General features: G+C 45.5%; 1 protein-coding gene across 1 annotated transcript in view; it reads left to right on the top strand.

The window, feature by feature from the left end:
• Positions 1 to 14,768, top strand: part of TRAPPC9 (trafficking protein particle complex 9) — a 697,716-nt gene that overhangs the window by 70,753 nt on the left and 612,195 nt on the right. Inside the window, exons 8-9 of the mRNA XM_026454561.1 lie at positions 3,384 to 3,600; positions 14,417 to 14,560. Coding sequence (XP_026310346.1) covers positions 3,384 to 3,600; positions 14,417 to 14,560 — 361 coding nt within the window. The remainder of the gene's footprint in view (positions 1 to 3,383; positions 3,601 to 14,416; positions 14,561 to 14,768) is intronic.

Below are 14,768 nucleotides of genomic sequence, written 5' to 3'. Positions count from 1 at the left end.
CTCCCCCTCCTCCTCCTCCTCCTCCTCCTCCTCCTCCTCCTCTTTGACATGGAGTTTCACTCTTGTTACCCAGGCTGGAGTGTAGTGGCACGATCTCTGCTCACTGCAACCTCCACCTCCCGGCTTCAAGCAGTTCTCCTGCTTCAGCCTCCCAAGTAGCTGGGATTACAGGCGTGCGCCACTACACCTGGTTAATTTTATATTTTTTAGTAGAGACGGGGTTTCTCCATGTTGGTCAGGCTGGTCTGGAACTCCTAACGTTAGGTGATCTGCCTGCCTTGGCCTCCCAAAGTGCTGGGATTACAGGTGTGTGCCACTGCGCCCAGCCAACCCCTGCCTCCTTTTTACAGACCTCCTCCACCTCCTCCCTGGATGCTGTCCTCCAGCACTGGGGCCTCTGTTTGCTGCTGTACTGTGCACTCCTGGAAAGGGACAGGCCATGTCCTACTCAAATTCGAATATTCATGGACCATAGACCTCGACAACAACTTCTAGATGAAAACATAGGATATCTTTGTGACCTTGGGCAAAGGTTATCTAAGATTAGGACATAGAAGGGCACTAACTATAGAAGAGAAAACTGATAAATTGAGCAACATCACAGTGAAATGCTTTCGCTTATTAAGACTCCCTTAGGAAAATAAATTGGCAACAGACTGGGAGGAAATATTTGCAAAACATGTATAACTAAGGACTTGCATTCAGAATATATACAGAACTCCTACGACTCAGTAATAAAACAAACGATCTAATTTTAAAACCTGTCAGAAGATTTGAACAAGCACTTCACAAAAGAAGATATACCAGTAGCCAGTAATCATATGAAAAAGGTTCAACATCATTAGTTTTCAGGGAAATGGAAGTTAAAGCCACCAGAACATGTAAAATAAAAAAGACTGATATCCTCATATGCTGGTGAGCAGGTGGAGCAACGGTGATTCTCACACGTCGTCGGCGTCGGCATGAGCTTTCACTCTAGGAAAAGTGGGGGTGGCAGAGATGTGGCATGTACATAAATAGTACGGGAGACACAGAAAGGACATTATGGAGCCCAGCATGGTTAGGAGAATTTAGGGAAAGAAGCGGCAGCTTCCAGCTGAAGGGTGTGAGGACGAGCTTCTTAGAGAGGGTGGCCTTGGAACCGAGGCTCCAAAGGGAGAGTCAGACTTGGCTGTGGAGGGAGCGCAGGAGCAGAGAGCCTGTACGCCCCAGCGGCGTCCCCTGGTGCACTCCACCTCATACGCTTCCACCCATGATTCTATGTCAAAGTGTATTTCACTGGACTTAGAGCAGCTATTTTGTTTCTTTGTTCATTGATTTATTGTCGTCCTCCCCACTGATCCTAAGCCAGGGGACTCGCCCGTCGTTAGCATGGAGGCCCCCAGGGTAGGGGTCTTAGTCTGTTTTGTTCACCACTGTATCCCCTGCCACAGAGTGGCTGGCACAGAGTAGGGGTTCAGTAAATATGTGTTGACGGAGTGAGCAGACAAATGAGTTAAAGTTGTTCAGTTTGGTGAGGTCATAGGTAGGCAGTGGGGCCTCGAATTCCCAGAGCAGGTTGGGCCTGACTGAGGAGGGCCCGGCATGCCCGTGAAGGCATTTGGCTCCATTTTACAGTCCCGGAGGGGTCTAGTGGTTTCAAGATGGGGATTGTCTTAGTCCGATGAGGCTGCTGTCACAAAATGCCACAGACTGGGTGGCTGATAAACAATAGAAATGTACTGTGCACAGTTCTGGAGGCTAGAAGGCCATGATCAGGTGCCAGCAGGTTTGGTGTCTGGGGAGGGCCCACTTGCTTGTTCGTAGGCCGCCATCTTTTCTCTGTTCTCACATGGTGGAAGAGGTGAGCTAGCTCTTTAGGGTCTCTTCTTATAAGGGCACTAATTCCATTCGTGAGTGTTTCACCCCCCGACCCAATCACTTTGTAAAGTCCGCACCTCCTAATTCCATCACCTTGGGGGCTAGGCTTTCAACGTGTGAATTTTGGGGAGGCACACTCAAACCGTGGCTGGGGTGATGGGCTCTGAGCCATGTCTCAGGGGCCTTAGTCTGGCAAGGGTGTATGGATAGGTGAAGGAAGGTGGAGAGGTGGTACGAAGACGATGCCGATTCCTCTTCCAGATGAGGGCTGACGAGGGCCCCAGCGAGGCCATGGCAGTGAATGCAGAGGAGAGGGGATGGAGGGAGGGTGTGGAGGCCCAAGTTGGAAGGGCGTTCAAGCTAAGGCTCTGTACTCACAGAAACATCAGCGAAACATTCATCATCCAGGGCAGAGGAGGGAGAGAAGCGCTTCCTTAAGCCGTGCTCCTGGAGCAGCAGAGTGGGCTCTGCCTGCCTTCTTCTCTGAAGGCAGCTGTGCGGTGACCAGGGCCCAGGCCCAGAGTCAGGTCTTGTCCCTGATACTTCTTGGCTGTGTGATTTTGCACCAGTGATTCATGTGTCCTTGAGCTGTTAATGTCCTTATATGCCAGCTCACAGGATGGTTGTATTGAGTAAATCAGGTACGTTAAGTCTGCTTCCATACAGTACGTGCTGAAGAAACAGAAGTTGTCGGCTGGGCACGGTGGCTCACACGTGTAATCCCAGCACTTTGGGAGGCTGAGGCCGGCAGATCACTTGAGGTCAGGAGTTTGAGACCAGCCTGGTTAACATGGTGAAATCCCGTCTCTACTGAATGTACAAAAATTAGCCAGTCATGGGGGTGGGTGCCTGTAATCTCAGCTACACAGGAGGATGAGGCAGGAGAATTGCTTGAACCTGGGAGGCAGAGGTTGCAGTGAGCCTAGATTGCACCACTGCACTCCAGCCTGAGCGACAGAGTGAGACTCTGTCTCAAAAAAAAAAAAAAAAAAAAGAAAGAAACAAAAGTTCTGATTGCTCCACTACAGGGTTGTTGGGAGGATTCAGTTGGGTCTTGGATGAAAGAAAACTTTTTGTAAACCCTGAAGTCTTAAGTCTAATTTCAATGGTATTATTAGCAATTCATTACTCAGTTACATGGTTCTGTGTCTTCTTGTGTTTTAGGAGTTTTTGTGTTTGATGAAAACCTTGATAAAATCTTGTTGTGTAGATGAACTCTTGTTCCTTTTCTTTTCTTTTGTAAACGAACTTAAAGTAGAGGTCTCAGATTTGTAGCAAGTACCTTTGTAGCAGAGAATCTGGGCTTTATCAGCAGGAGGATGGGCTGCACCTGCAGCCATGGCTGGGGAAGGTCTCAAGCCACCTGCCACTGCCCTGGGGTCTGTGCCCTGCACTGCTCACCAGGCATTCCCTCTCCTTGATGTCTCCTCAGGTCTTTGTTTTATGAAGAAATACTTTTAATGTGTGCTTCTTTTTTTCACTTATACATTTCTTTCAAAAGCTTTTTACTTTCTGTGCTTCAGCTTTCTGAGGAGGAGAAAATTCAGCGCTACAGCGTCCTCTCCGAGCTCTACGAGCTGATCGGCTTCCATCGCAAGTCTGCGTTCTTCAAGCGCGTGGCCGCTATGCAGTGCGTGGCCCCGAGCATCGCAGAGCCTGGGTGGAGAGCCTGCTACAAACTCCTCCTGGAAACGCTCCCCGGCTACAGTCTGTCGCTGGATCCCAAAGATTTCAGCAGAGGTACTGGAGTCCCGTTGCTGGCGCTGAGGTGTTGCTTTCTGTCAGATGATCACATGCTGTTTCAGCCCCTGCCCTGAGTGGCAGACATCGTGGTTGGTGCTGGTGCTCCAGAATAAGTAGATCCCTGCTCTGGAGTTGGGTGCCTACTCTAATCAGATTATAGGAAAAAGTACTGGTGCTTTGCCTTGGGGCTCGAATTCTTGAATCTTTATCAGCGGGAGTCATTTCTTGCCTTTGAGTTCATTGGCATGGTATATCATCATCAACCAAACACTGGAAATACCTAATGAATTTTACTCATGAGATTTAGTTAGGTTAGCACAAATCAATGAACCCAGAATAAATATCCTTGGGTATATGTGTATACTAGAGCTATGCATTCAGCAGTAAATTCTTATTGTGAAATATTAATACAGGGTAATATGTATTAAAAATAAAGCTATCAATCTAATAACAAATATGTACAAGGATAATGCCCAGTATTAGACAAAGTCTGATTAGAAGGAGAAAAAACATTTTTTGGGGCCAGGTGTGGTGGCTCACTCCCGTAATCCCTAGCACTTTGGGAGACCAGGGCAGGTAGATCACTTGAGGTCAGGAGTTCGTGACCAGCCTGGCCAACATGGTAAAACGCTGTCTCTACCAAAAAATACAAAAATTAGCTGGGTATGGTGGCACGTGCTTGTAGTCTCAGCTACTCAGGAGGCGGAGGCAAGAGAATTGCTTGAACCTGGGAGGCAGAGGTTGTAATGAGCTGGGATCGCGCAACTGCACTCCAGCCTGGGCGACAGAGAAAGACCTTGTCTCAAAACAAAACAAAACAAAAAACCAAAAAACAAATCAAAGAAACCATTTTTGAGGGTTGCTTTTAGATAGGGAACATACAGCACTTTTTCTTCGGTTCAAGCCTGGAGCTAGTGAAGGTATAGGCTTCTAACAGGAAACAACTGAGATGTCATCTAGGTTCATTTCCTATCATGGCAAAAGTGGGTTCTTCAGCATCCTTTTTTTTTTTTTTTTTTTTTTTCCTGAGACAGACTTTCACTCTTGTTGCCCAGGCTGGAGTGCAATGGCACGATCTTGGCTCACTGCAACCTCCGCCTCCCGGGTTCAAGTGATTCTCCTGCCTCAGCCTCCTGAGAAGCTGGGATTACAGGCACCCGCCACCATGCCCAGCTAATTTTTATATTTTTAGTAGAGACAGGGTTTTACCCTGTTGGCCAGGATGGTCTTGAACTCCTGACCTCAGGTGATCTCCCTGCCTTGGCCTACCAAAGTGCTGGGATTACAGGCGTGAGCCACAGCGCCTGGCTTCTTCAGCATCTTTTTTATGTGGTCATGTGCATCGATTTCACTGGCCTCTGCTGACTGGAGGTGCTCATGGCTTCATGATGAATCCAGTTCTGCTTTTGGATAATTCTGATAGTTAGGGCTCTCCCCAACATTGAATTTCTCCTTACTTTCACCTGCGAGAATATCTGAAGACATATCTATTGGACTGTTTTGTACATTGATTCAACAGGTAATTCATTATACTCCTGTCCCCATGCCATGCAGTGTGTTGGGTGAGTGATGCAATGGCAAAGGAGACAGTTTCTGCCCTCTACAGTGGAAATAAACAGGTGCCTCTCACATGTGACAGCTTCCCGGTGTTTGCACAGAGCTCTCAGGTCCTTCCAGAACCTGCTTCTAACTTACGTGTCTATGGTTGCGGTGAGAGTCACTCCTAAGTCACACTCCCCAGACTTCTTACTGTTCAACTATCTTCCCAAGGCAACACCTATATTTGATAGAACCTCAAATCCGATTCTCAGGATGCATTCTGATTGGCTTCGGGCAGGGGTCAGCAAACGTTCTCTGTAAAGGGCCAGATAGTCAATGTTTCAGGCTTTATGGGCCACATGGTGTCTGCGGAAATGACTCGACCCTGCTGTTGTGGTGTAAAAGCAGCTGCGGACAGCACGTAAACCACGAAACCGTGTTTACATTAGTACGTGGTGGCCAGATTTGGCATGGCAGCCATACTTTGCGAAATCCGTGGCTGAGAACACTGTGATATCGGAAATCATTTACTTATTTTTATATTTTAGAGATGAGGTCTCGCTATGCTGCCCAGGCTGGCCTCAAACTTTTGGGCTGAAGTGATCCTCCTGCCTCATTTAAAAGGAGGGCACTGGGTTTGGAAGAGAAAACGCAGATTGAGTGAGTAATATAGCAGGAGGAGAGTCAGGTGGGCAGTGAACAGGAGTGAAGGGAGGCTGGGGATGGAGTGTACGCAGCGCTTTAGCCTCTTATTTCTCTTCAGGGAAGAGAACTAGACCTGAGGGGAGCTTTTGCAGTCTGGGGAGGGCACTTCTGCTCTGGATTGCTGTGGTCTGGCCTGAAGCTATGCCAGGAAAAGCTGAGGCCCTGCGTGCAAGCAGATGTGTTCATGGTTGAAAATCCCCTAAGTCCCATCCAGTTCCCCATATGAATCCCCGATTTTTGTGGGTTTTTGTCTTTAGAGCCTAAGAGATCCTGCCTCTCTGGAGCCACAGGGGCAGGCGGAGTGCTCATGACCACTCTGGGCAAGTGATAAGAGCCTGTTGCGCTGTGCGCGTGGGTGAGATGGCTGAGATCTGGCAGGGAGTTTGTGTGTTCACCCTCCACGTGTGAATGGGGTCCAGCATAAAGCAAGAACCGAGACGTCCCTGCAGAAGAGAAGGCCTGCTGGAGAGGGTCCTGAACTCTGCTCTTGACCTCTTGCACTCAGCATCATCACCAATAGCTAAGACACAAGCAAGGGATAAAATCCAAGTTCAAAATGAACTCCGCTAACAGTATGAGTCCAATCATCAGCACATCCAGCACGGACAGATGTCAAGCCCCATGTTTAAAGAAACCCTAAAAACCATGACGGGGTGCAGAATAGAGGAGACCTGGTGAGGTCATACACAAAGATGGATAAGGTGCACTCTGAGATGAGGTTTGTAACAGTTTTTCTTTACCTGCCCTCCCTTTCTCTAATTTCTTTTTCCTCTGTATTCCCTGGAGGGATGGGATGGAACCTGTCTCCCCAGCCCTTGTTTCGTGATTGGCACCTTTAGATGGACCATGAGGATGTGTGAATTGAGGCTGATGACCCACTTACCTCCTGCCCCTGCAGATGCACAGACTTCCCCAGTGTCAACACCCCATACCAGGGTGGCACATTTGTTGCAACTGATGAACCTATGTTGACACATCGTCGTCACCCAAAGTTCATAGTTTACATTAGGGTTCACTCTTGGTGGTGTACATTCTGTGGGTTTTGACACATGTGTAGTGACGAGTACCCACCATTATGATATCATACAGAGAAGTTTCCCTGCCCTGAAAATCCTTTGTGCTCTGTCTTCTCATCCATCCCTCCCTATTACCTTCTGGCAACCACTGACCCTTTTACTGTCTCCATGGTTTTGCCTTTCCCAGAATGTCATATAGTTGGAATCATACAATATGTAGCCTTTTCAAATTGGCTTCTTTCTCTTAGTAATATACATTTAAGTTTCCTTCATGTCTTTTCTCAGCTTGATAGCTCATTTCTTTATAGTGCTGAATAATATTCTACTATCAGAATATGTCACAGTTATTTATACATTCATCTAATGAATCTTGGTTGACAACTTGGTTGCTTGGAAGTTTTGGCAATTGTAAAGCAGCCATAAACATTTGTGTGCAAGTTTTTGTGTGGACATACGTTTTCAGCTCATTTGGGTAAATATCAAGGAGCATGGTTCCTGGATGATACGGTAAAAATATGTTTACTTTTGTAAGAACCCACCAAACTGTCTTCCACAATGGCTGAACCATTTTGCATCCCCTTCAGCGGTGAATGAGAGTTCCTGTTGCCCCACATCCTTGTCAGCATTTGGGGTTGTCAGTGTTAGATTTTGGCCATTCTAATAGGTGTGTAGTGGTATCTTGTTGCTTTACCTTGCAATTTCCTGAGGACATGTGATATTCAGCATTTTTCTTACGCTTATTTGCCATCTGGATACCTTCTTTGGTGAGATGTCTGTTCAGATCTTTTGCCTCCTTTTTAATTGGGTTGTTTCCTTGCTGTTGACTTTAAGAGTCTTTTGTATGATTCGGATGACAGTCCTTTATCAGTTGTGTCTTTTGCAAATATTTTTTCCCAGTCTGTGTCTTGTTTTCTCATTCTCTTGGTATGTCTTTCAGAGCAGAAGTTTTAAATGTTAATGCAGTCTGGCTTATCAATTCTTTCTTTGATGGGTTATACCTTGGGTGTTATATCCAAAGAGTCATTAGTATACCTAAGGTCACCAAGATTTTCTCTCCTGTTAACTTCTGGGAAGTTTGTATTTTCTCATTCTGCATTTGGGTTTATGATCCGCTTTGAGTTAATTTTTGTGAAGAGTGTAAGGTCTGTGTCTAGAGTTATTGTTTTTGCTTGTGGATGTCCAGTTATTTCAGCACCATTTATTGAAAACACTGTCTTTGCTCCATTGATTGTCTTTGCTGCTTTGGAAAAAGACCAGTTGACTATACTTGAGGTTCTATTTCTGGGCTATCTCTTCTGCTCCATTGACCTATTTGTCTGTTCTTTCACCAGTACCACACTATCTTGAGTACTATGGCTTTATAGTAAGCCTCGAAATTAGGGATATTTTTATTTATTAAAAAAATTTTATAATAGTATGATTTATATTTCTTTAAATCATTCTATTATAAAGACACATGCACACATACATTCATTGCAGGACTATTTACAATAGCAAAGACATGGTATCAACCTAAATGCCCATCAGTGATAGACTGGATAAAGAAAATGTGCTGCATATGCACCATGGAATACTATGCAGCCATAAAAAGAATGAGGTCATGTTCTTTGCAGGGACATGGATGGAACTGGAGGCCATCATTCATACCAAACGAATGCAGGAACAGAAAACTGAATACCACATGTTCTCACTTATAAGTGGGAGCTAAACGATGAGAACACATGGACACATAGAGGGGAATAACATACACTGGTGCCTTTTGGAGGGTGGAGGGTAGAAGGAGGGAAAGGATCAGGACAAATAACTAATGGTACTAGGCTTAATACCTGGGTCACAAACTAATCTGTACAATAAACCCCTACGACACAAGTTTACCAGTGTAGCAAACCTTCGCTTGTACCCCTGAACTTAAAAGTTGAAATAAACTGTCCTTATTAGATGTTACATAAAATTGATTGTTCAGAAAAGGTGATTGTTCACATTTTCTTCACTGTTTCTCGGTATTTTAGGTGACATACCCGGAGCAGCTGCTGTGCTGGGCTGGGTCGCCGTGCAGTTGTGGCCTGTGTGGGGTGCTGGGCCGTGCTTGCCAGCCATCTGCGGCTCACAGCTGGGGGTGCACTCAGACGAAGGGGCGCTGTTGCCTCCCACAGGGACTTTCTGGGCATGCCTTGCTAAGCCTGGTGCCTGCAGGCTGCGTTTGCCTACGGGGCGTCTCTTTCTAATCCACGCCAAGGCTAGCTGTGGCCTCGTGGTAAATGGTTTCACATGCGTAACCTCGTTTCTTACAGCCTGGTGAGTGGAGGCCGCACGTTCCACATGCCATGTGAGGGGCCAGGGCAGGCGGGCTCAGTGTTACTCCTTAGGTCGCACAGCTGGTGAGAGCGCAGGATGCCATTACTGACCAGCTGTGGGACGCTGGCCGTGTCCCTGAGTCCTGTGTGCCCACTTTCTCATCTGTAAGTGAGGCCCTGGTTTACGCTAGTTTACTGGTGGAGGTTGTAAGGATTGAATTGGTCGGTCCTTGGGAGGTGCTTTGGACAGTGCTCAGCAAATGTTAGTGGCTGTTAGTCGAATGAGATCTGTGGTCAGGTCTAGTGTGCTTCCCATAGCATCCCCTGAGGCCAGCATGAACGGGGTTTGCAAGGCCTGTCCCTCCCTGGCTCCCCCAGAAGAAGTGTGTGTTGCTAGGGCAGGCCCTCCCTGGCCTTTGGTTGCAGATGAGGGCCAGGGAGGGGCCTGCCCTAGCAGCACAGTTAATTTTGGACAAAATAACTGGACAAGCCCTAAAACTTGTAGGATTTACATTTTAAAAAGCTAAGAGTGGCCAAGTGTGGTGGCTCATGCCTGTAATCCCAGCACTTTGGGAGGTTGAGATGGGTGGATCACTTGAGGTCAGGAGTTCGAGACTAGCCTGGCCAACACAATGAAACCCTGTCTGTACTAAAAAAATACAAATTAGCCAGGTGTAGTGGCTCATGCCTGTAATCCTGGCTACTCAGGAGGCTGAGGCAGGAGAATCGCTTGAACCTGGGAGGTGGAGGGGTTGCAGTGAGCCGAGAATGTACCGCTGCACTCGAGCCGGGGTGACAGAGCGAGACTCCATCTCAAAAAAAAAAAAAAAAAGATTGCTAAGAGTTACTGGTGGAGGAGGAGAGATTAGATCCCAGAGTCTCAGCAGGGGAGAGTTGGGTGTCTAAGCTCATTTAGGCTGGATTCTGGAGAAATTTGATTGGGAAGGAGTAGTGTTTAGGAAGAAGAAAGAGTTTTTAAAGCAATCACACTACTGCTTTGTAGAGTGATGAGAAAGTGTGTTTTAATAGATTTCGATGTGCACTTGTGAATGGAATCCCCATTTGCTGTGCTTTTGAGAGACTTCAGGCAAGATTTAAATTGCTTTTCAGTTCCTTTTTTTTTTTTTTTTTTGCATCCTTTGAATATAACTCCAGGCTGGCTTCAGGGTAAAAGCAAGCCTCCTGAGCTCTATGCAAGTTGTCTTAGGAGTCGCCTTCATTTTCCTTTTTTCCTGTCCTAGGGCCAGTTTTCTATAACATTTAAGACTGCATCAGTCTGAGCTCTTCTGATGCCTCTTGCCTCCTTCGGGATGCTCTTGCCTATTCTTCCTGCCTCCCAGTCATCCTCAGGTCACAGCTGGATGCCATTTCTTCAGAGAGGTCCTCAGTGGTCCTTTCAGTCTTAAGTGGAGCTGTTTTATTTTTCTCTTTCATCAAATGCTGTTATTTTTCTCTTTTCATTGAATTCTCTTGTTCTTTCTTGTAATACTTCTCATGATTTGTAAGTAAATCTGAAAAATGTTTGGGGCTGGGAGCAGTGGCTGACGCCTGTAATCCCAGCACTTTGGGAGGCTGAGGCAGGCGGGTCACCTGAGGTCAGGAGTTCAAGACAAGTCTGGCTAATATGGTGAAACCCCATCTCTACTAGCTGGGCATGGTGGTACACACCTGTAATCCTAGCTACTCGGGAGGCTGAGGCAGGAGAATTACTTGAACTCGGGAGGCGGAAGTTGCGGTGAACCGAGATCGTGGCATTGCACTCCAGCCTGGGCAACAAGAGTGAAACTCCGTCTCAAAAAAACGAAAAAAATCTGTGTCAGGAGGAGACATTTGCCATTATTTTGTGAAAGAGGCTAGAGAAAGAAGGTGACTGGCTGAAATTAAATAATGTAAAAATGATAAATGTCAGCTGACTGTGTGTTTAACAAAACACAAAAGTCACTTTAAACCCCATCTCCACTGTGGCTCTGGACTGCTTTAAATAGCTCCCAGAGAATTTAATGGAAATCTACTAATACCCTGTACCTGTGAATAAAAGGCAAATTGTCTGTATTCTCAGGTCCTAAAATGTATTCTGTCTTTTTCTTGAAATGAACATTTGCACCAACTGGTTATAGCCAGTCGAGGTAGGAACACTGATGTGCGCTGTGTGTGTTTGCTGGCTTAAGGGGCTGCTTAGTATCATTTAAATCTTATTTGTGTTGCTGTATATGAAGATTTTTGATCATGCCTTTTGCTCAAGCCTTTTCCTGGACGAGGGATTAAATTTTGCCCAGGAACTCTTATGAAAGAAAGAGACTGCTAAGGCAGATGGATTTGCTAAAAGGCAGTAGTTCATATATATATAATAAACCTCCAAATTGGTGAACTTTTTGATTACAAGAGTATTGAAAATTTTATCACTGGGTCATATGCTGCAAATCTGTTTTCAGAAAAACAATTCACATTTTATAGGGAGAGCACTTTGAGCCACGTAGAAATTACGGCTTGTACACTATTTACTGTTAAGAACATTTATACTCGGTCTTACTCATAATCGCCCATGGTAGGAACTGGATCATTATCTATTTTTAAAAGAATCAGCAAAGTGATATTTGCCCAATTCCTATGTGAGAAAACCTTCTAGATATGGTAGTGTTGAGATTAGTTAAATTGGGTCTTTCTGAATTCATGGCTAGGTTAGTCATGACATTGATTTCAGCTTCATAATCTTTAAAAAAATCTCTTCTTCATTTTGGCATTTGGTCTTGGCTTCTTTTGACAATATGGAATATTGCAGGGACTCGTCTTTCTCTCCTTCCCTGCAGTTGTATGAGAAGTACTACCATTTTATATTCCAAAAGATGTCACGAAGATAAACTACCGAGACATAAAGTGGTGTTTTCTTTATTTTTATTTTTTTAAGTGTGTGTAGGGTCAGCTCCACGGATTTCAATGAGAAGTTATGAAGAAATACTTTAAATATATACAAATTAGAGAGGATAGAATAGAATAATGAGTCCATTGCCCAGATTAAATCATTATCAAGATTTGACCACACTGGCTTTATTTTTACTGTATTTATTTTTTGTTGAAGTATTTTATAGCAGATCCCAGAAACCGCATCACTGTTCTCCTTCATAGCTGTATGCATGTCCACAACATGGGAGGTTTCCTTTCGTCAGCTTTGCGTCCTGATCCACATGCGTGTTAAGTACCAACTTTGTTACCAGGCACCCTGCCAGGCATTAAGGCCACTCGAATGGATAAGACCAAACCTGCCTCCCAAGGAAATTAAGGATCGATGAGAGAAGCAAAAACATGAGATTACGGATGCCTTATGGTACCTGCCAGATAACTCCTATGAGCTGAACTTTGTGCAAAATACAGTGGAAATATAGAAGAGGGACTGGTCAGCTGTGCAGGGCAGGGTGCTGAGAGAAGAGGTCAGGAAGGGCTGTGAGTGGCGGAACTCTTGGAGCAGCATCTTCAAATATCAGTGGGCAAACAGAGAAAGGTTAGGATAGAAGGAAGGGCCCCTGCTATTTGCATTGGGGAGGAAGCATCCCTTCTTATTCTGCTTGCTCACCAGTCAGCATCAGCCGAGCGCCCAATCTCATGCCAGGCCCTGTCCTGGGCATGCAATAGTAAGTAACACACAGTCTTCAGGTACAGGAAGTCATACCTTGACACATAAGCAGGTAATTTTAATAAATAACCTCAACAGGGATCTGAAAAAATGGAGGACTCATTCTTAGTGAAACAGTGGAACAGGATGGATCATTAATCATGTCACAGCTAGAGTCAAAGGTTGGCCTGTGTGTTAACCACATTATATTCATTGAATAATAATATTAATATCAACTAGCATTTATGGAGAACTTATGATAAATACACTGCCGAAGTGCTTTAAATGGGTTATTGCACTTAAACCTCACAACGTTGACTTGTACTATGACTACTGTCTCCGCTTTACAGTTTGGTGTGGCCCCCTTCTCATCGAGGGTTCACCCCAGAGGTCACCTCCTTGCCCACCTGCACTGGCTGACGCAGCACCACTCAGCCCCATCAGCCCTCACGATTTCTGTTTGTGTTTGTCCCAGCATCCACCAGCACGCTGTTTCCCAGGGCTGAGGCCTAACTCTTCCCACAAGAGTGTTAATGCCACGAGAGCAGGCCTTTCATCTCCCTGCTCATTCTCCTGAACCTGCCCTGCACAGTGTTGTGTTCTCAGTAAATACTTGTTAACCAACCGTTGTGAGCTATTATGGACTTTCAGTGCATGGCAGTTTTGTCGGAGTTTGAATGAACCTGTATGTGTTTTTTCATGGTCTAAGTTTTGGATCAGCTGGAGCAGTGATTAGCCAGTCTGTGTGATTGTTATCACACACGGGCTGTGTGTGTTAGCACAGGTTGGCTGGGAGCAGTGGCTCATACCTGTAATCCCAGCACTCTGGGAGGCCAAGGTGGGAGGATCGCTCTAGGCCAGGAGTTCAAGACCAGCCTGGGCAACATGGGGAGACCCTGTCTCTACAGGAAAAAAACAACAACAACAAAACATAAAATAAAATTAGTTGGGCATGGTAGTGTATACCTGTAGTCCCAGCTCCTCAGGGGGCTGAAGTGGGAGGATTGGATTGCTTGAACCCAGGAGGTCCAGACTGCAGTAAGCTATGATTGTACCACCACACTCCAGCCTGGATGACAGAGAAAGACCCCATCTCTTAAAAAAAGAGATACTTTTCGACTGTCTGTGCATCCAGATTTCTCCATCTTTAATTCAAAGATGCCAAACTATTTTGGAGTGAACAACTATAGAGTTTAACTTTTTTTCTAATTTAGCTATCTACTTTTCTTCTTTTTTCTCATATTTTAGAGAAATATTTTTGATTTAATGTTCTTGGTTGTTGATAATGAAGGCCCTTCAAATATGAGTATTTTCTTGAAAAAAAAGTATGTCTCTAACTCAGATATATGAAAACCAACTTTTGTTCTAACTTTATTATTTCAAAACAGGTAATTTTTGAAATCAAATCATGTCTTTGCAGAAGAGAGAAGCTATAATGTGATACCTGTTTTTGCTGTATGAAAACCATGCCAACTTTAAAGTCCTTTTCCAGGGTCATTAAAAACAGAGGAAATTTTTTTTTGCTCTTTGAGTTTGATGGTTGAGGCATTTGTCTTCAAATTGCCAAGTTTTACAACTTAGATTAAGTGTACTTCCTGCACCCTCTCCAAGTCTCCAAGCACTTTTGTGATGTTTTGTAACTTCCATCACAGGCGCGCACAGAGGCTGGGCTGCGGTCCAGATGCGTTTGCTCCATGAACTGGTCTACGCCTCCCGAAGGATGGGGAACCCAGCCCTCTCTGTCAGACACCTGTCCTTCCTTCTACAGACCATGCTGGACTTCTTGTCGGATCAGGGTGAGTGAGCTCAAACCACGATTTTTTTTTCAAGGGACTGTGAATGAGAGCACTTTAGATGCTGGTTCATGTAAACCCTGGGCTTAGGGTTCAGTGGGTGGAAGACACTGCCCAGCTCCTCGTCGGTGAGAAGGTCCCTGCCCCGTGCCTTGGCTCCCTGCTCCCACACTCACTCTCTGGGAGCCCTGTGCCACCTCCTCCCACCTTG

The sequence above is a fragment of the Piliocolobus tephrosceles genome, chromosome 7, assembly GCF_002776525.5.
Source record: "Piliocolobus tephrosceles isolate RC106 chromosome 7, ASM277652v3, whole genome shotgun sequence".
In the NCBI taxonomy this organism is placed as follows: domain Eukaryota; kingdom Metazoa; phylum Chordata; class Mammalia; order Primates; family Cercopithecidae; genus Piliocolobus; species Piliocolobus tephrosceles.
This window is presented reverse-complemented; position numbering and strand designations above follow the sequence as displayed.